This window comes from Ochotona curzoniae, unplaced genomic scaffold (assembly GCF_017591425.1).
Source record: "Ochotona curzoniae isolate NIBS_2020 unplaced genomic scaffold, NIBS_Ocur_1.0 contig_2235, whole genome shotgun sequence".
NCBI classification, from domain to species: Eukaryota; Metazoa; Chordata; class Mammalia; order Lagomorpha; family Ochotonidae; genus Ochotona; species Ochotona curzoniae.
Window position 1 is genome coordinate 2,880,182 of NW_024465384.1, and position 20,661 is coordinate 2,900,842.

At 49.6% G+C, this 20,661-nt stretch overlaps 1 protein-coding gene across 1 annotated transcript in view; it reads left to right on the plus strand.

Annotated features, from left to right (window-relative positions):
- Positions 1 to 18,162, plus strand: part of DENND5B (DENN domain containing 5B) — a 151,184-nt gene extending 133,022 nt beyond the window's left edge. The window contains exons 13-21 of the mRNA XM_040972237.1: positions 103 to 231; positions 2,511 to 2,632; positions 6,030 to 6,175; positions 8,206 to 8,324; positions 10,496 to 10,683; positions 12,709 to 12,791; positions 12,971 to 13,097; positions 16,426 to 16,600; positions 17,721 to 18,162. Of these exons, the coding sequence (XP_040828171.1) occupies positions 103 to 231; positions 2,511 to 2,632; positions 6,030 to 6,175; positions 8,206 to 8,324; positions 10,496 to 10,683; positions 12,709 to 12,791; positions 12,971 to 13,097; positions 16,426 to 16,600; positions 17,721 to 17,904 (1,273 nt within the window). The 3' untranslated portion in view covers positions 17,905 to 18,162. The remainder of the gene's footprint in view (positions 1 to 102; positions 232 to 2,510; positions 2,633 to 6,029; positions 6,176 to 8,205; positions 8,325 to 10,495; positions 10,684 to 12,708; positions 12,792 to 12,970; positions 13,098 to 16,425; positions 16,601 to 17,720) is intronic.
- The last annotated feature ends 2,499 nt before the right edge of the window (positions 18,163 to 20,661 follow it).

The following is a 20,661-nucleotide window of genomic DNA, read 5'->3' on the forward strand; positions in this document are numbered from 1 at the left end:
CACTCCAGTGCAGAACTTTGCCAAGCACGTCACTGTTAACTGTTCAGTGCTTTTGCAGTCCATGACTCTTCCTCAAGTCTGCGTCCTTGCTGTTCTCTTTAGGCACATTCAGAACATGAGTGAGATCAAGACCGACGTCGGCCGAGCCCGGGCGTGGATCAGGTTGTCACTGGAAAAGAAGCTGCTGTCCCAGCATCTCAAGCAGTTGCTCTCTAACCAGCCCCTCACCAAGTAAGACACAGCTCTGAGCCGTGTGGCCGCACGGCAGGTCCCCTGCACAGACACACATGCTTCTCAGGCACAACTAGCACGCGCCGGTGCACCTGCACTCTTGTTGGCTTAGCAGTGTGTGCTTCGAACTCACTTTTTGACAGCTTGCTTGGTCATTCTTGAGAGCACACACCAAACTACACTGCCTTCTAATCAGAGAAAAGGCCAGCTGGACCATGCAAGTTGTCAGTATGGTGTAAAACACATGTATAAGCCTCCCATCGCAGTGTGAAATTCATAACTAAACACAGAATCGTAAAAGAAGAACTAAAATGGTCCAAGGACACAAAGGGCTTCTCCCCGTAGTCCTCCCAGGACTTATGTACAAGGACTTCGACCCAGGAGACCAGTCGCAGGGCTGTGAGTTAGCTGTTCACTGTTGTGATGGCTCCCCTTTCCTCCAGGAAGCCCCCTTGGGTTCACATACACAGTCGGAGCTGATTTAAACACTGGAGTAGTTTAGCTGAGAATTCAGAAAAACCCTCAAGCATGACAGTCTATTGGAATCCCAGTGCTTTTTGTAATTCTGTTTTTGTACATATGACTCTGAACATTTTAGAATGCCTTACTGTCCAAGAGTAGGTTTGACGAAGAACCTAACCTGGTTCTTAACTTCTGACTGCTCTTGTGATGGTGAAAGTCATCTGTGCCCAGTGTGGCTTTGGAACAGAGGAGAAAGTGATGCTCGTCTACAATTACGCTTCCTCAAGGAGAATGCCACAGATCTCACATGTCATATATCTTTCTGCGTATTTTCTCTCAAGACTATGCTATGTTGGCAGTTCAATATTTCACAAACGTTTCACTATATTCTGATGTTTGCATGCCTGTGTTTAGATTCTGCCTTTACTTACTTTACTCACTGTCTCAGTGGCCTTCCACAGGATGCCTAGTTTCTCGGATGCTCTGTTTTCCTGAGCCCTAAAACGAGGCTGGCTGCTCAGAGGGCAGCCATGAGGATCAAAGACATGAGTTCCTAAGAACGCTAGGGAAAACGCTTCAATGCAAATCCCCAATAAAAGTTATGTGTTTTTTTAAAGATTTATTTTTATTATTTTTTATTGGAAGGGCAGATATACAGAGAGGAGAGACAGAGAGGAAGATCTTCCGTCCGATGATTCACTCCCCAAGTGAGCGCAACAGCCGATGCTATGCCGGTCCGAAGCCAGGAGCCTCTTCCGGGTCTCCCACGTGGGTGCAGGGTCCCAAAGCTTTGGGCCGTCCTCGACTGCTTTCCCAGGCCACAGGCAGGGAGCTGGAAGGGAAGCGGGGCTGCCAGGATTAGAACCGGCACCCATATGGGATCCCGGGCGTGCAAGGCGAGGACCTTAACCACTACGCCACCGCGCCGGGCCCAGTTATGTATTTTTAATAGCGGGTTTTTGGTTTTGGTTTTTTGTTGTTGTTATTTGGTTGGTTGGTTTTGGTAAAGATTTTTAAAAGGTGTTTTACTTGTAAACTCAGTTACACTTATAGGGAGAGAGGGAAAGACAGCAAGAGAGAACTTGAATCTGCTAGTCCACTCTCAAAATGACTGTAGTGGCCAGAACTAAACCAGTCTATAGCTGGGAACCAGGAACGTCTAGGTCTGCTACGTAGGTGCAGGGCCCAAGCACTTGGGTCATCCTCCACTGTTTTCCCAGGCCATAAGAAGGGAAATAGATCGGAAGTGGAGCAGCCGGGGCATGAACTGGAACCCACGTGGGATGCTGGTGCTGCAGGTGGAGGATTAAGCCTGTTGTAGCACCAGGCTGGCCCCAGTAGCAATAGCTTTGCTCTTAAAAACTGTTCCTGGCTGATTGCACACACAGTTCCACTGTGTGTATACACCATGAATATCTTGAGGGCGTTGTAAGTGAATCCCCTATTTCATATTGAATCATCAGACTGGATCCCAAAAGTAAAATCAGAGAATTGGGAGAGTGTGACTGGTTCACAGGGTGGGTTCCTGAAGGTCAGTCCCACACTGCCCTGTCCCTTTGTCTGCACTTCTGCGTCCGTATTAAGTGGGTCACCAAAATGGATCTGGGAGGGTGCTTTTTTTTTCCCCCTTTAACTACCAGGTTAAAAACGGTTTATTAATTGTTAATGTTGATATCTGAATTTTTGGTTCTTGTAAGGATGAAGTGTCTGCCATTGTTTGTCTAAGTGGAGGTGTGTTTCTTCTTAATGAAGAAGCAAAGAAGAAAGTAGGAGGCCTGTCTCACACCGTTGTCCTGTGCTTGTCTGGCCTTTCCTAGGAAGCTGTACAAGCGTTACGCTTTCCTGCGTTGCGAGGAGGAGCGCGAACAGTTTCTTTACCACCTCCTTTCCCTCAACGCCGTGGACTATTTCTGCTTCACCAGCGTGTTCACCACCATCAGTAAGTCTGCAGGACCGACTGCGCGGAAAGGGACAGTCACTGACCAATGGGGTAAACTCATCGGCTCTTCAGCCCTGTGAGTGCACCCCAGGTCTCCACCCCACCCCACCCCTGGGAACCTCAGCTGGCAGCCTGCAGGGGAGCGCACCTCGCTAAAGGGCCTGCATCCCAGAACTAGTCATGGGGCCGTCCTGGGGCTCTGTCCGCTCAGCTGAGCCTCTTCTTGGGACTACAGTGCCAGCCGGTGCCCTCTTCCCCATCTTGCTTGCTTCATCACATCAGGTCCCTGAACTTGCTGGTGCTTTTTGTTAGGTTTCTTTATTTTTATTTGAAAGTCAAATTTGCAGAGAGGAGAGACAGAAAGAAAGATCTTCTGTCCACTGATTCACTCACCAAGTGACTGCAGCAGCTGGAACTGACCTGATGTGAAGCCAGGAGCCAGGAACTTCTTACAAGTCTCACATTTGAGTGCAGAATCCCAAGGCATTAGACTGTCCTTGACTCCTTCCCAGGGAGCTGGATGGGAAGTGGACCAGCTGGAACACTAACCAGCACCCCTATGGGATCCCAGCACATGCAAGGCGAGGACTTTAGCTACTAGGCTACCATGCCAGGCCACTGATGCATTTTTTAAGTTTGCTGCACAATTTCTAAACCTTACTTGCAGTAGCCCTCTTTTTCTCCTCCAAGGAACTCCTGTGTCAGTTAGAAATTCTGCTCTACTACAAGGATTGGAAAGTTGAAACACAATGGCTTAAGCCAATCGTTTTTCTTATGTAATAAGAAGTCTCAAGATGGAGATCTTGGTGTGCTGGCCTGGACCAAGCCCCTGTCTTTTCTTCTTTGACACCCTCTGTGTGCTGGTTGCCTGGTGGTCACAGGGTCCTTCTCAACTTATCTTGCAGCAGGAGGGATGGAGGGCAGAATGGGTGCTCAAAAAAAAAAAAAGTATTATTTTACAGAAAATTTACAGTAGCATCACTGGCTCTGGCCAGAACTGAGTACATGTTGGCTTGCTAGCCTCTGGTGGAGACAGACGAGCATGAGGGGGAGCCGACCTCTGCCACCTGCCAAGTTACTGTTTATCAGGTTGTGTGGGAGGAGGAGCCCGTGGTGCTCTGTACAGCTTTAAAAAGCAAATTATGGGGGAAAAAATCTGCCAAAGTCCGCACACTTTGTCATCTGTGGGATTGACAGGCTCCATGGAAGAAGAAATCTGAATTCATAACAGTACATTATCATTTTTAAACTGAGATCACTGTAGGCCATTAGCAGCCACAGCAGTGCTGACCGTATGTGGAGATTTCTGCAGCTTTTCTGATGCTGGCACTACAAGAAGTGAGACAGGCCTGGAGCACCCAAAATAAACTCCTACACTGCCCTCTCACAATTACTGAACCAGGAAAGGATGGCCTTTCCTGTGGTGTTTCCTTTCCTTCAGCCAAAATAACATGGACAGAAAGGGAGATTATCCACCCAGCATAAAGTTGTCTATGTAAAATAAGGATGACAAACTGTCCTGAGAGTGCTGACCATGAGCTCTTGGGGTGAGGCTGTTGCTGGTCCCTGGTCTAGGAAAGATGCCATGTGTTGACCTTGCACAGAAGACTCTGAGGTGCCCCCTGGGGGCCAGCAGAGTAAAACCCCCACCAACACGTGCAGAGAATACTTGTCCCACCCTTACCTAAAAAAAAATTGACTGTAAAAGTGGAAATGTGCTGATGGGTTTGCGCTTCCCCCATTTTTTTAAGAAACGGGAGTGGGGTTGTCATTGTGGCACCACAAGGTTAAGACATGTAGCCACTTGGGATGCATGCATCCCTTATCAGAGTGCCTAGACCCACTTCCACTTCAGATCTGGTTTCCTGCCAATGCACCTGCGAGGCAGCAGATGGTGGTCTAACTTCTAGAGTTCCTACTACCTACCTGAGACCCAGGTGAAGTTTCTAGCTGCTGTCTTTGGTCTGGTCCAGCCCCAGCTGTTGCAAGCATAAGGAAAGCGAACCAGCAAGTGAAAGACCTCATTCAGTCTCTGCCTTTCAAGTAAATAAATATTTTCCAGAGAGGGAGTTGGTGGGTGTGATGTCTTTCTAGTTTCATGTTTGAGTCTAAGCCCATGGTGGAATAATGCCATCTAGTGGGTGTCCATGGAAATGTCTGCAGAAGGAAAACCCATTTGGCAGTTTGCTTCCTTGACTGTCAATGGGTTCCTGTGACAGGAGTTCCCCCCCACCATATCGAGCTGTATGTCCAGAATTGAGGTTCCATTGTTCATCATTCATGGCTTTGGGCTTTGTATATTGTGCTGTAAACTCGGGATAGGAAAGTTCCAAAGACAGAGCAGTAAAGCCTTTCTCAAGGAAATCAGCAGTGAGATGCTGGCAAGTCGTCACCTGCCCATCCCTCTTTTCATGTGAAGCTGTGTTGTTAACCATGTCCTCTTGTACTGTTTTTGTGCAGAGTTGATTTTAAAACATACCAAACTGTGAAAATAATACCGAACAACCCCAGTTCTAGTTGGAGAACTTTTGTAAAACCACAAATGTGAGTCCGCTTGCCCACCACACACAGTGAGCCAATTGTTGATGTCAGATGTTTATCGCAGCATGAAGAGCAAAGATCCAGACAGCTGTTACTGAATGTCCAGATTCCTCGAGGGAATAAAGGCAGTGGATCGTTAGTTTAAAGTTGGGGAATTGGAAAGGACGTGTGCAGTGTGCGTCCAGATTCCAGGTTGGTGCCTGGTGCTTACAGCCTTCGTCAGGCTGGTCAGCAATACTGTTCCGTATGTAGAAAAGTGGGCTTCAAAACAACATAGGGCTAGATGTGAATGGCAGTGACCGCCTTCTCTCGGCCTTGAATGCCGCTTCCACCCCATCAACAAACCGCTTGAGATAATACCAACCGCTATTGGAGAGCTTTGAAGGGCCAGTTGCAACCTCCGTCAGTTCACTGAGTTGCCTTTAGTGATTATTTTAGCAACCATCAAGGAAGGGCAAGGACACCATAATGTGAGGGTGGCAGGCTGGGAGGCTGGGGCCTGCCAGTAACTTGCATCTGCCTTGAAGGCACTCGCATAGGGGTGCGTTTTCAAAGCAGCGGTACAACACAGCGTTCATATCTTTGGGTGTTTTCGTGTAATGCTTCAGGTTGTGTGTCATTTTCTGGGCTGCACATCCCCATGGTGGTAGGCAACAGGCAGTGCCACACATCTGGCGTGATGTGGTTGTGTGTGGACTCCAGTGCTGCAGGTGCTGAAACTCACCTTCTGCAAACTGAATGCCAGCATCCTAGACCAGAGGAGGTCATGCACTCATCATCTCTCTGTGAAAGCCAGCGGAGCTTTTAACCTGTGTTTTATGAACAGGAAAAATTGAACCCTGTGTTTTTCTTCCAGTGATTCCTTATCGGTCAGTGATCATCCCCATCAAAAAACTGAGCAACGCGATCATCACCTCCAACCCCTGGATCTGCGTGTCAGGAGAGCTGGGGGACACGGGAGTGATGCAGATCCCCAAAGCGCTTCTCGAGATGACTTTCGAGGTAGGCCGGCTGGCAGCCTTCCATTGGCTCTGCTCTCAAATCACATATGATAAAGAGACGTGCAGGTGTGAGGAGCCGGTTTTGCGGTGATGCTGTCGTAAGCAGATGCACTCAATTTATTTTTGTGTTTGTGCTGTTGTTTGTTGTTAAGCTCGACTTTCCCCTCAGACTGGGCTTTCCCAGGCCCTACTCCACAGTGCCCGGTTCTAGCCCAGAGCCTAGCCCACGGGCACACCACGGTGAGTGCGTGCCCCACAGTGGCCACCTCGCTGCCTGAACCTCCCATTCTGTCCGCAGAGGCACACGGGAGCTGATGGCCGTGCCTCCGGCTGCAAGACCACGTGATGACCCTTACGGAGTTATTTTGCAGAAACACCTCTCGGTGCTCTGGTCCGTTTTCAGTGTCACCTGCGAAGTACTTCTGTGTGCTTGAGCACATGATGCTGATGTGCAGGCGGAAGACAGGAGGCTGCTGTTGATTGAGGATGAAGTTGGATGTGCAGTTCTGCTTTTCCTTTGGATACCAGAATAGCAGTTTCTCCCGAGAGTCGCAATTCCCCCAAGACATAGCTTGGCCCACATGCAGCCAGCTTGCAGCTTTCTGTGTGTACCACGCTGAAACCCGTGGCTTTTCCTTGCCTGCCAGTCGTGGACCTTAGGCTGCATTAGAATCACAGTGCAAGGACCGTCATCGCTCTTTTCGGACTCTGTCTCACTCTCACACACAGACATGCTTCTTTTTCTCAGGTGTCTGTTTCCTTGAGAGGCAGGACAGACAGCGAGAGACGGAGCTCTCCTATCTGCTGGCTGTCTCTCCAGCTGCCTGCAGAGCCAGGGTCAGGGCCTCTGCTTGTGGCAGCAACTCCACTACTTCAGCCCCGTGATCTACCTTCCCAGGCATCTTAGTGGACTCGAGAGAGTGCTCCAGTGTGAGGTGCCGGTGTCCTAAGCAGCAGTTTGGTCCACTGTGCTGCAGCTACTGTGTACTTCCTCCCCAGCCACTGCACCGTGAGTCAAGATGCTATCCCCCACCTAGCTTCCCACCGAGACACACAGAAGTCAAGGGCTTTTATGACGTCAAGAATCCTTCTGTTCTCATAGCACAGTCTATTGGAGTGTGTGATCTTTTCATTTCCAAGTTCTGAAAGTCCTTAATGAGCATTTATTTTTACAGTAATTTGTAGGTTTGAACTGCGTGCCATGCTAGTGATATGATGAAACCTGCTACTGCCCTCCATTCAATGGCTCTGCCAGCCACCTTCAGTCACTCAATAGTGTCCCAGGCATTAGAGCCAGCCTGATTGGTGTACTTAATAACAGCCCCAGAGCATGATAGCAACAACGCCAAGGAGGCCGCGGGCACACAGCTTAGCAGGGAAGATGGGCTCTGGTGCTGTGGAGGTGCTGCGGGGCGGGGAGAAGACCTTGTGTTTGTGGAGTTTGGTGCTGTGACACTCCAGATACCCACTGGGGGCTTGGAACGTGTCCCCTATGAATAAGGGGACCTGCTACATGCCTCCTTTTTTTGCAGTCACTTCCCAGGCTTCTAGAAGATGCTATTTGAGGGCAGTTCTGCTTTAGTATCATATTGGAGCCAGAAGAGCGCTAGTGTCAAGGAATTTTAGACTGTAGTTGTGTTCCAACCTGTGTGTAAGTCTGTCCAAGCAGTGTCCTTTTTCTGCTTCTCATGATTTTTATTCCTCGCTGCACGTGTCGTCTCGATGATGTTTCTGGGTTCCACAAGTTAGAGTCCCATGTTCCTTCCTCTCATGTTCTAAACCACTCATTCGTGTCTCTGGCCTAGGACCCACGAAGCCCACCTCGTTTTGCAGCTCCTGGCCTTGTGTCTCTCCGGGCACCCCGTGAGGGCTCCGTGAGAGCAGGGAATGGAAGCAAACACATTTCTTATGTAGCCACGTTCTGCAGGGATGGGTCCCTGCCGTTACACTAGTGGAACCTGAGAGCTCCTGCTGCAGCTGAGGGGTGGGGGCGGGACCAGGCAGCGAATAACCTCGGTCCTGTCCTTCCAGTGCCAGAACCTGGGGAAACTGACAACTGTCCAGCTTGGTCACGACAACTCAGGGCTGTTGGCCAAGTGGCTGGTGGACTGTGTCATGGTCAGAAACGAAATCACAGGACACACGTACCGGTGAGCAAGTGGCCTTGGCAGCCGTTGAATTCTTTGTTTTATGACTTTTAAAATTGTTTTCAAAACTTTCCCACTGCTGTCTGAAATTTAGTTTATTTTGGGATTCTGTTTTGTTATGTTTCCCTCTTGTATACATGATACAAAACTGTCCCCAAAAATACTTTTGTGAAAAACAGATTGCATTTGCTACTCATGCTTAGTCCACAAATGTTGAAGAGATTAGTTTTAACTTTGAGAAAGAATAGTGAAGCTTAAAATAATTTCAGTAAGAGGAAGTCCATCACTTGGGCTCTGCTGGTGTGCTCCAACGTTGCTCTGTGGGTGTAAGCCCCCACTTCGTCCTGCGACTTAGGTCTCCTATTTCTAGTTTGAAAATATCCTTTCATGAATGGGCATTTAGTATAAACAGTTCAGGGGCTTGTGACCTGTGTAACAGTTGCAAGGGTTTGGTCTCCAGCTGCCAGCTCTAGCTGCTGAGTCCAGCTTCCTGCAGCCCAGGAGGCAGTGGTGACAGCTTGAGAAATTGGAATGCTGGGCCCGACTCGGTGGCTCAGTGGCTAACTCCTCGTCTTGCATGCACTGAGATCCCAGTGAGCATTGGTTCATGACCCGAATGCTCCACTCTCCATCCAGCTCCCTATTTGTGGCCTGGGAAAGCAGTAGAGGATGGATCAAAGCCTTGGGACCCTAACCCCACATGAGAGATCCTGGAAAACACTCTCTCTTTTTCTGACTCCTGGCTTCAGATCAGCTCAACTCTAGCCATTGCAGCCACTTGGGTAATGCATCAGTGGATAGAAAATCTTTCTCTCTCTCTCTCTCCTCTCTAAATATGCCTTTCCAATAAAATTAAGTAAATATTGAAAAATAATAATAGGGCCTGCTGCAGTAGCTTGATGGCTAAAGTCCTTGCTTTGCACGCGCTAAGATCCCATATGGGTGCCAGTTGGTGTCCCAGTAGCCCCACTTCCCATCCAGCTCCCTGCTCGTGGCCTGAGAAAATAGTTGAGGACGGCCCAAAGCCTTAGGACCTTGCACCTGTGTGGGAGACCCGGCGGAGACTCCTGGCTCCTGGCTTCAGATCAGCTCTGTTCCAGCTCTTGTGGCCACTTGGGGAGTGAATCAGCAGACAGAGGATATTCCTCTCTGTACGTATAATTTTCCAATAAAAATCAATACATATTTAAAATAATAATAGTAATTGAATTGCTGTCACCTACGTGAGCAACACGGATTGCAGTCCTCGCTCCCACCTCTCTGCCGGCTTCAGCCCAGCCTAGTCATTGTGGGCCTTGTGAGTGTGAACAGCAGATGGAGCTCTCTTGTCTTTTTCTTTCCTCTGCTTCTCAAATAATAAAATTGAACCTTTAAACATTCTTTGCAAAACTAAGCAGAAAACTTTAATACAGACTAGGTAAAAGAAGATAAGAAACTTTTTTTTTTTTAGTGTTGGGAAATGTGATAACACTTTGTGGTTCAGTTTTTTACAATTTTTTTTTTACAACTTTTTAAAAGATTTATGTATTTATTTGAAAGGCACAGGGTCAGAGAGAGATAAATCTGCAGTCTGATGATTCACCCTAAAGATGCTGACAGTGTGGCAGGGCCAGGTCCAAGCTGGAAGACAGGACCATGGGTCCCCTGGTGGGTGGAGGGGACTCCAGCACCTCAGCCTCAGCCGTCATCTGCTGTCCTCCACACGCACCCGGTTACCCGGTTCTCTGACAGGGGCTGCAGGGGGCCCAGAGAGCTCTAATACCTGTTCCTCCTACTTCTGAGACCCACGCTGAAGTGGTTCTAGGAATGAACGGTCCAAAGTCACTTTCCAATATTTCAAATAAAAATGAACTATGATAAAATGTAAGTCTAGGTGAAAAGAATTTAGGAGTGTCTGATAAGAGAAAGATCTTCAAAAAGTTCTTGGAAAATGCATATCATGAAACAGCTGTTTGAAGATTTCAAAGATGAGGTGCAAAAATTAACTGTATTTACCCACGAACTTTGTGAAGTGCCTTTGTACTATCTGATTTTTCTACATTTTGGGAAGCATCCATACTTTAAGAACAACCAGAGCCGTTACAAGGGTGGGCTTTACTCCAACACCATTTTTAAAACTAAAGTTAAAACAAGTTAAAAATTCCTGATTCTGACATTTTCTTCTGCCCTCTCAGCTTCCCCTGTGGTCGGTGGCTGGGGAAAGGCATTGATGACGGGAGCCTGGAGAGAATTCTGATTGGAGAACTGATGACTTCAGCCTCTGACGAGGACCTGGTAAAGCAGTGTCGGACTCCACCCCAGCAGAAGTCTCCCACCATGGCTCGGAGACTGAGCATCACCTCCCTAACAGGAAAGCCGGCCAGTGAGTCGCTGCTGAATTTTCCAGTGTGCTTCAGGTGTCACAAGCTTCGTGTGGGCATTCGATGGGGAAGGACATTGAGTTATGGCAGGTGAAGCCACTGCTTGATGTGCCCACTTCCCATATTGGAGTATTAATTCATGTCCTGGATGCTCTATTTCTAGTATAGCTTCCTGCTACTGCGTCTGGGAAGGCAGTGGGTGATGGCCAAGTAGTTGTGTTCCTGTTGCCCATGTGGGAGAGCTGGGTCAAGTACCTGGCTCCTGGCTCCTGCCTGGCCCAGTCATAGCTGGTATAGATGTTTGGGCAGTGAACCAGTAGGTACAAGATTTCTCTGTCTCTTGCTCTCTTTCTGTCACTCTGCCTTTCAAGTAAACAAATACATTTTTTTAAAGATTTATTTATTCTTATTAGAAAGGCAGAGTAACAGAGAGGAGAGACAAAGAATATATCATCCATGTGCTGGTTCACTCCCCAGGTGGCTGCAGCGGCCAGAGCTGAGCCAGTCCGAAGCCAGGAGCCACAAAAAGCAGCTTCTTTCAGGCCTCCCATATGGGTGCAGGGTCCCAAGGCTTTGGGCCGTCCTCCACTGCTTTCCCAGGCCACAAGCAGGGAGCTGGATGGGAAGTGGAGCTGCCAGGACACGAACCGGAGCTAGGCCAGAGTGTCAGTGTTTGAACCCTAAGTGGTTCCCTTGCACCCATTATTATATACTATACCTACTTCCGATCCTAGATGATTTATGTTTACCACCTCTTTCTTAGTTTTTATTTACTTGTTTGTTTTGATTTAAAAGGTGGAGATGAGGGACAGAATTCCACCTACTGATTTGTTTCTCAAATGTCCGTGGTAACCAAGGCTGGGCCAGCCCAGAGCGAGGAGTCCAGAAATCACTCTGGATTTCCTTTGTGAATGTCAGATCAGGTGCTCGAGCCATCAGCCACTGTCCCGGGATGCGCAGTATCAAGAAACTAAAATCAGAAGTAGAGGTGAGGGACCACGAGTGTGACGCAGCTGCTTGAGGTGCTGCCTATAATGGCAGCAGCTCCTATGAGCTCCCCTATGGTTCAAGACCCAGCCGCTCCACTGCTGATTCAGCTGGCTGCTGATGTGCCTGGGAAAGCAGTATAAGTTGGCCTAAGTACCTGATCCCTTTCCACCCACATGGGAGACCCGGGTGGCAGTCCAGGGTCCTGACTTCAGCCTAGACTGGCCCCTAGCTGTTGCCGCCAGAAGATGCCTGCCTCTTGTGCCTCTTGTTCTCTTGCTGTCTTTCTCTGCCTCTCCCTCCCTCCCTCCCCACTCTTCCCAGTAACTCAGACTTTCAAATAAATAAGTAAGCCTTGTATATAAGAAAGAAGACGCAGAGCTGAAATTCAAGTTCGACATTTGGATGTGGACTGCAGGTGTTCAACATGGCATTTAATCAGCAGGCCATACACTGGTCCTCCTTTGTCTTCTAACCATTCTTGGAATCTGGTAGGCTCTGGTACATTAGATCTCATGCAGCCAGCACACCAGCTTACTGAGGAAGGCAGCCGGGAGGAGTGGACTCTGCTGCAAGATCAAAGCAAAGACAGACGAGCCAGCCAGGGAGGGAAGTAGGTCCCACAGGGTGCCTTCCTTCCCGCAGCTGGACTCGGAACTCCAGGTCTGCCACGCAGAACGCCCAAAGCCTCAACTTGTGACCAGAGGGCAGGACGCAAAGGCAGGAGCTTGAAGGAGCAGGCAGCAGCCACTCAGGGGTCTGGGTATGCCCTCCCTCTGCGCAGGCTGACTGGAGCTCTTGGCTCGTTCAGTGTTCCAGGAAGGCGGGTGTTTCCCCTGCTTTCAGCTAAGGAAATGCAGAGAAACGAGCCTTACTGAGAGTTACTGAAGATGAGTGTACCTAGACATCTCCCACCTTCTTTCACCATGGGGAGGGTCTTGCCAGCGGCCAGCTTGAAGTGTATCTTGCACCGGTGGACACGGTTGATCCTAGTTTCTTTGCCTGGCGTGAGTTTATAGCAATTGTCTATTGTTTTACAGAACCCAGTGCCGGACAGATCCAAGAAGGCATTGGCGAAGCTGTGAACAATATCGTGAAACATTTTCACAAACCTGAGAAAGAGGTAAGTCAGTGTGGCGGGGCTGTAAACGCCCCTTCTGCACCCGGCACGGCCACAGGTGCTGCTTGGCTCTTCCCGTTCGCTTCCAGCGACAAGCTGCAGACACGCTCGTCAGGACTTCCCCTGCCCTCCTTGCACAAGCAGGGCTTTCTCTTAGACACACTGTGTGTTCTGTCCCACAGAGAGGAAGCCTCACAGTCCTGCTGTGCGGGGAGAACGGCCTGGTGGCAGCGCTGGAGCAGGTTTTCCACCATGGGTTCAAGTCGGCCCGCATCTTTCACAAGAACGTCTTCATCTGGGACTTCATAGGTAAATAAGGGCCATGCATGCTGCCACTTTTCTTCTCTTGTTTTTTTTTTTTTGTTTCCTAAGATCTATTTATTCTTATTGGCAGATTGACAGAAAAGGAGAGACAGAGAGAATGACCTTCTGTCCACTGGTTTACTCCCTAAGTGACCACAATGGCTGCAGCTGAGCCAGTCCAAAAGTCACCAGCCAGCAGCCTCTTCCTGGTCTCCCACATGGGTGCAGGGTCCCAAGGCTTTGGGCCGTCCTCGACTGCCTTCCCAAGCCACAAGCAGGGAGCTTGGTGGGGAGTGGAGCAACTGGGACATGGACCAGTGCCCATATGGGATCCCAGGAGGTGCAAAACAAGGATTTAGCCACTAGGCTACCATGCCAGACCCATATTGCCAGTTTTCTTAGGAAAACTCAGTAACCCCAGGATTTGAGTGAGTGATAAGGGGAGCATATTTAGAAACAAATACCCAACATCCACCATTTTTCATCCACTCAACAAATGTTTTTAGTGCCCCATAGTCTACTCGAGATGCTCGGAAGATGCACCAGTAAACGAAGCCGATCCCTGAGGCTGACAGACTCACACTCCGATGGGGGCTGGGCAGCCAACAATCACAAAAGCAGAGCAATAGGAAGTGACTCGGAGTGGCAGCAGTCAGCCACCTGGAAAACAGCGGGGCACAGAGAGAAGAAATGGAGTGGGTGCATGCCTGTGAAGGGGCCGTGGTAGGCTTTGCTGTCCGGACAAAGTGGGCGACGAATAGTAGAGGTGATTCACCGAGCTGTGGGGGAGGAGGGAGAGCTTTGTGTCTGCAGAAACGACCAGCCGTGTGCAGCCGCCAAGAAGCGTTTGCTGACCCAGTGGGTCTAAGCTGAGTCATGAGGGCCAGGAGATTCAGAGATCAGATTGTGTGTGCCAGAGCCGGCCTCTGTGCAGCCTTCTGGCTCACCAGAAAGACTTGCCATTTATCCTGAATGAAATGGAAGCCATTGGAAGGCCTCGAGCTACTAGTTACTTATTCTTTAAAAGACTCTGGCTCGGGCCTAGTGCTGTGCCCTAGCGGCTAAAGTCCTCGTCCTAAATGCACCAGGATCCCATATGAGCGCCAGTTCTAATCCCAGCAGCTCTACTTCCCATCCAGCTCCCTGCTTGTGGCCTGGGAAAGCAGTGGAGGACAGCCCAAAGCCTTGGGACCCTGCACCTGCATGGCAGACCTGGAGGAGGTTCCCGGCTCCTGGCTTTGGATTGGCACAGCACCGGCCGTTGCGCTCACTTGGGGAGTGAGTCATCGGACAGAAGATCTTCCTCTCTGTCTCTCCTCCTCTCTGTATATCTCACTTTCCAATATAAATAAATAAATCTTTTTTTAAAAAATAAGTAAAAATAAAAGACTCTGGCTCTTTGGTAGCCAGAAGGGTAACCACTGGTAGCAGGTGGCTGTTTAAATTGATTTAACTCCACTTGTGTTTAAAAGTGGCTTCCTTCGTCCCGCTGCCACGTTGCAGTGCTCTGGAGCCCCCTGTGCTCTGTGGCTGCCCAAGGGGCCTCACAGGCAGAGGCTTCCAGCTCAGGGCTGCCCCAGCCTGCTCGGCTTCAGGATCTCTGGTTGGTATGCTGTTCTTCTGGAATCCCCAGTTTGTCTAATGGAGCAATCAGTCATTCTTGTGTTTTAGAAGTCAGGCCTCCACGGGATGGGGGTGATTTCATCTAACACACGGGTTTTAGACAAAGAAAGCCGAGTAGAGAGGTGGGGCTCCAGGAGTGATTATTTTTCTTTGTGGAATGTCTGAGTTCTTAGTGCTCGTGCCTGTGCTGTGTGTCCGCGTCGCCCTTCCTGGAATTCACTTATCCAGGCACACTGTGAGGCCCCTGTCACACCAGGGGACATCTTAGGGGCCATGGTATCACTACTAGTTACTCTGAGAAAGTTTAAGTCTTGGCCCAGTGAAGTAGCCTAGTGGCTGGGATCCTCCCATTGTAAGTTCCAGGATCCCATAAGAGGCGCCAGTGCATATCCCAGCTGCTCTACTTCCCATCCAGCTCCTTGGCTTGTGGCCTGAGAAAATAGTCAGGGATGGTCCAAAGCCTTGGGAGCCTGCACCCATGTGGGAGACCTGGAAGAAGCTCCTGGCTCCCGGCTTCCAATCAGCTCAGCACCATCCGTTGCAGCCACTTGGGGAGTGATCATCAGAAAGAAGACATTTCTCTTTGTCTCTCCTCCTCTCTGTATATCTGCCTTTTCAATAGAAACAAATAAATCTTAAAAAAAAAAAAAAAGTTCCAGTCTCAGAATATTTTGTTTCTTTTTGTCACTTCATTAAGATATTTTTTAAAAAGAGTAAACTTTTCGATCTTCTGGAACACAGTGTAGGTTAGTAAGTAAATTCCTGCCAGCATATTGTTTTCCATGAGACATGGAGTCTGGAACTTGATCTGTAATCAGCGATAAAATAATGACATTGACCCTAAGGTTTGCAGTATTACAAGCATCATTGGTGTTTTAAAAATGTATTCATGGGCCTGGCATAGTAGCCTAGCAGCTAAAGTCCTCAACTTGCACACGCTGGGAACCATCATGGGTGCTGGTTCCAATCCCAGCAGCTCTGTTTCCTATCCAGCTAGTTACTTATTCTTTAAAAGACTCTGGCTCGGGCCTAGTGCTGTGCCCTAGCGGCTAAAGTCCTCGTCCTAAATGCACCAGGATCCCATATGAGCGCCAGTTCTAATCCCAGCAGCTCTACTTCCCATCCAGCTCCCTGCTTGTGGCCTGGGAAAGCAGTTGAGAACGGCCCAAAGCCTTGGCACTCTGCACTCACATGAGAGTCTTGAAAGAGATCCTGGCTCCTGGCTCCTGGCTCCTGGCTTCAGATTTGCTCTGCTCTGGCCATTGAAGCCACTTGGGGAGTGAATCACTGGATGGAAGATCTTCCTCTCTCCTTCTCTGTATATCTGACTTTGCAATAAAAATAAAATAAAAATAAATAAAGTAAAAATAGATTTATTTTTATTTAAAGATTTATTTTTATTGGAAAGTCAGATATACAGAGAGGAGGAGAGACAGAGAGGAAGATCTTCCATCCAATGATTCACTCCCCAAGTGACCACAATGGCCAGTGCCGAGCCGATCTGAAGCCAGAAGTCAGGAACTTCCTCCAGGTCTCCCACGTTTACCAGCGGCCATATGGGATCCTGGCACGTTCAAGGCAAGGACTTCAGCTGCTAGGCCACCACGCCAGGCCCTAAATAAATCTTAAAAAAAAAAAAAAGCGTTCATGAGTCTTTCTGTGGAGGAGGTGCTGGAGTGCACTGTAAAGCAAGTCTGTTTTCCTTCCACAGAGAAAGCAGTTACCTATTTTGAAACCACTGACCAGATTCTGGACAATGAAGATGATGTCCTTATCCAGAAATCATCCTGCAAAACCTTCTGCCACTATGTGAACGCCATCAACACTGCACCCAGAAACATTGGGAAGGACGGCAAATTCCAGATTTTAGTCTGTCTTGGAACACGGTACTAAAACCAGTTTTTCCTATCTCTCTTGCATGTTGAACGGGGGTCCAGAGAGCATTGCTCTACATCATGCCCCCCCCTCCAAAGCTGTCCTTTGAGTTCCTTTCACTGTGCGATCGCCGCTTGCTGGGTACCCTCCTGTTGCCTCACCCCCTTACACAGAGCAGCCTGCAGTCCTGTGATTGTGTAGATGAGGCAACAGTTGAGAAACGGATGCGCTGGCAGACTTTGCCAAGGTCACACAACAAGAACGAGGCAGAGCCAGGCCTCACAGCCATCCCAGCTCTGGGTCCGGGCAGCAGAAGCCCTGGCGAGTCAGTGACCAGGTCCATGGAAGGCTGGACACCCTGCATGTGTGAAGTGGGGGTTACTCTGTAGACCCTGTGTTATGACAGACCACTGTATCACTTCTGGTTTAATGTCATTGTGGGTGCAGTTCTCGCTATGTGAGTGCCAACTCTTTTAAAGACTGTTCCCTAGCTCTTTACTCTCTTTAATCTTTATTTGTATGTATCTTTATTTTATTTGAAAGGCAGTGAGCAGCAGACAGATGGTTACATCTGTTCATCTGTGCCCCAAAAGTCCACAACAGCCAGGCTGGAACCAAGAGCCAGGAATTCTACCCAGACCTCCCACATGGGTGACAGAGACCTAAGTACTTCCGGCATCACCAGCTGTCTTCAAGGGGTGCATGTTAGGAAGAAGCTGGAATTGGAAGCAGAGCTGGGCCTTGAACCCAGGCACTCTGGAAAGGAATGCAGGCATCCCAGCCAGCATCTTGGCTGCTCGGGCCCCTGCAGCTACGTGGGAAATGTGGATGGAGTTCCTGGTTCCTGGCTCCTGCCTGGCTGCTGTGGCGCTCTGGGGAGTGAGCGAGTGGATGCCAGAGCTCTTTCTCTCTTGCTCACTCTACCTTTCAAATCAACACATACGTACATGCTATCAGCACTGTAAAAGTGATGCAGAAAGTGACATTCCATCTCTTTGTAAAGTTGGCAAGATCAGAATTGAGAACTTATTGATTACACCTAGATTGTCTCATCCGCTCGGGGGATCTGAGGGGTTTCTTTGGTTGCTCCAGCTCCTTGCAGCTCACATCTGTCTGTGTCTGGGTCCGCAGGGATCACCTCCTCCCACAGTGGATCCCACTGCTGGCCGAATGTCCCGCCATCACTAGGATGTACGAGGAGAGTGCCCTCCTGCGGGACCGCATGACTGTCAACTCCCTCATCCGGATCCTGCACACCATCCAGGACTTCAGCATCGTCTTAGAAGGTTCGCTGATCAAAGGGGTGGACGTGTAGCCCCGCTGGCTAGAACCTCTGTCCTGACCCCTGGCTCCCGAGCCTGCCCCCGCCGTGGGGACCCATCGGAACTTGTCTGGCTAAGTGAGTCAGTGCAGGGAGCAGCACGCCGGATGCTCCAGTTGGAATGATGCTCACTCTACAGGCCAGGCAAAATGCTGTATTGTAGTTCATTTGAACCTGGAATTTAGTATAAAATAGAGTATTTTCATGTGCTAGATGTGTGTAAATATACTATCTTCTTTAAGAAATTATATTACTCTACTGAAATACTTTTCTTAGATTGAATATTCCTGTGACTTAAAAGAAGTAGCTTAAAAACACTGGGAGTTGCGGAAGCGTGGTGCTAGTCAGGAGGAAGCCTGGAGCCCTCCCCCCGGGCTGCAGGCTCGCTTTCTCTCCAACACAAAGGAACCAGAACACGTCCTCGCGTCCGAGCCATCCACCCATCCACCTGCTGTCTGTCCCCATGCACTGTGAGTGTCCACAGCCACACCCACCGTACCAAGTCTTCACTTGCGTCTTCTAAGTTACAGACCATTTGATGTATTTGAATGGTGAGTCACTTTTCCAGTATTTTAGAAACATTTTTTTTCAGTTGGCACCAGACAGAACTAGAACTCAAGTATTTTAAACAGAATCCACAGCTCGTGGCTGCTGTGCCGGATTCTAACTGCTTCACGCTCCGGAGCCTGAGCTGGCTTCATCTTTGGTGTTGTATTCCTATCCTTGTTGGTCTTTGAGAGACTGTGAATGTGAAGGCGTTCAGGACCTCCAGCAGCAGGCAGTGGTCCTGGGCCCACCCTTGTTAGGCCCCCCTCACTCCTCCCAGGCCCACCCCCAGGAAGCGGAGACTCCAGGAGGCAGGGGATATTTTTGTGGACATGTTTGTTTGCCCTTGATAATGCAAAGAATTGAGCTGAAGGAGCCCTGGCTGGGTGTGGCATCTCAGGGCCCGCTTTGCGTTCCCCTGTGAGACTGGCCCAGGGCAGGCAGAAGCCCCTGAGGGGTGCTTAGTGACTGCGGGAGCAGGAGGAGGGAAGGCCGCTGCCTGGCAGGTGGGAAGAGACTGCCAAATGACGTTCCGCAGAGGACCTGGGCAAGAGCCAGTACCCGGGCTCCAGCCCCTTGGCTCTGAGGCTCCTCTGAGCATCTACTCATGCCCAATGCCAGTGAAGCCTGGCCTTGACCTTCCAGCAGCATTTTATACATATATATTTTTTAAGTTGTATTTATTTATTTATTTATTTGAAAGGCAGAGTCAAAGAGCAATGGAGAGCGCTTCCATCTTCTGGCTCACTCCCCAGATGCTTGTCACAGCTGGATCTGGGCCAGGCTGAAGCCAGGAGCCCCAAAGTCCACCAGGATTTCCTAGTTGGATGGCAGGGCCTGAAGTACTGGACAATAACAGGAAGCTGGATGGGAAGCGGCTTGGTCAGGACTCACGTCAGGCACTCAGATGTAGCATGCCACCATCCCAAGCAGGGGCTTCTCCCAGTTTGCCACAATGGCGGCACCTGCCTACAGGACAGGTAATCTGAGGAGCTGGGCCTGGGCCATCCACATAAGAAGAAACTCACTAAGTCAGTGCCTCTTTCCCTGCACCAGGTCCTGAACTCAGGCAGCCACAGCCCGTGTTGATGGGTGGAAGAGGGTGGCTGTACTGTGCTGAGATGCCAATGAAAAAGCCTGGGCAGGCCTGGGATGTGTCTCCCTGAATTGGTGCAGCTTTGCAGGGATCTGGGTATCCGTTCTGGAGTCACCGAGAACAGTACCTGGGCTCCTGTCATGTTGGAGATGAGAAACTACAGAATGGCGGGCTCTAGGAGGGTCCAGGTGCCGTCTCTGTGAGGTGCCTCTCTGACACCCACTGCAGGCAGCTGGAGAGGACTTGGATTAACGCTGGGGCCTTGAGCCATATGACCCAGGCTTGCATTTCATAGATGCGAACACTCGATAGACCAGAGCCGAAATTGTCACCCCTGCCCTGGCTGGCCATTGCTGGCCATGCACTTACACAAGAAATAAGATTCATATTTTCTTCCTTTCTTTAAAGATTTATTTATTTTTATTACAAAGTCAGACATACAGAGAGGAAGAGAGTTAGAGAGGAAGATCTTTCATCTGATGGTTCACTCCCAAAGTGACCGCAATGGCTGGAGCTGAGCCAATCCAAAGCCAGGAACCCAGCACCTCTTCCAGGTCTCCCACGCGGATGCAGGGTCCCAAGGCTTTGGGCTGTCCTTGACTGCCTTCCCAGGGCACAAGCAGGGAGCTGGATGGGAAGTGGAGCTGCCTGGCACACAAACCTGCACCCATATGGGATCCCGGTGCGTTCAAGGCAAGGACTTTAGCTGCTAGGCCATGGCACCAGGCCCAAGATTCATATTTTCGTATCACATCGTCTAGTCTGAGACCGACACACCTTGTTGTCAGTGATAGTCTGTCCTCATGGCTCTTTATTCGCCTGCCTGTATAGCGAGAACATAATGCTCCCTTATGGGAGTTAATGCGCATTTTAACATGCTACTCTTAAGCTATCAGGAATTATGTCTGTAAAAGCTGGAAGCCAAGTTGGATTTGGGGCTCACGAATTAAACCACTACTTTAGAAGTAGTACTCGCTCCCGCACCCTAGAATCCCATCCCACTGTGTGTGTGGTAGTAACGACACAGTGACAAACACAGAGGAACTGAGGACCACTGTCCCGTGTCCTAGGCTGGCTGTGAACTTCCTGTGCAGCCTGAGCACACCGGG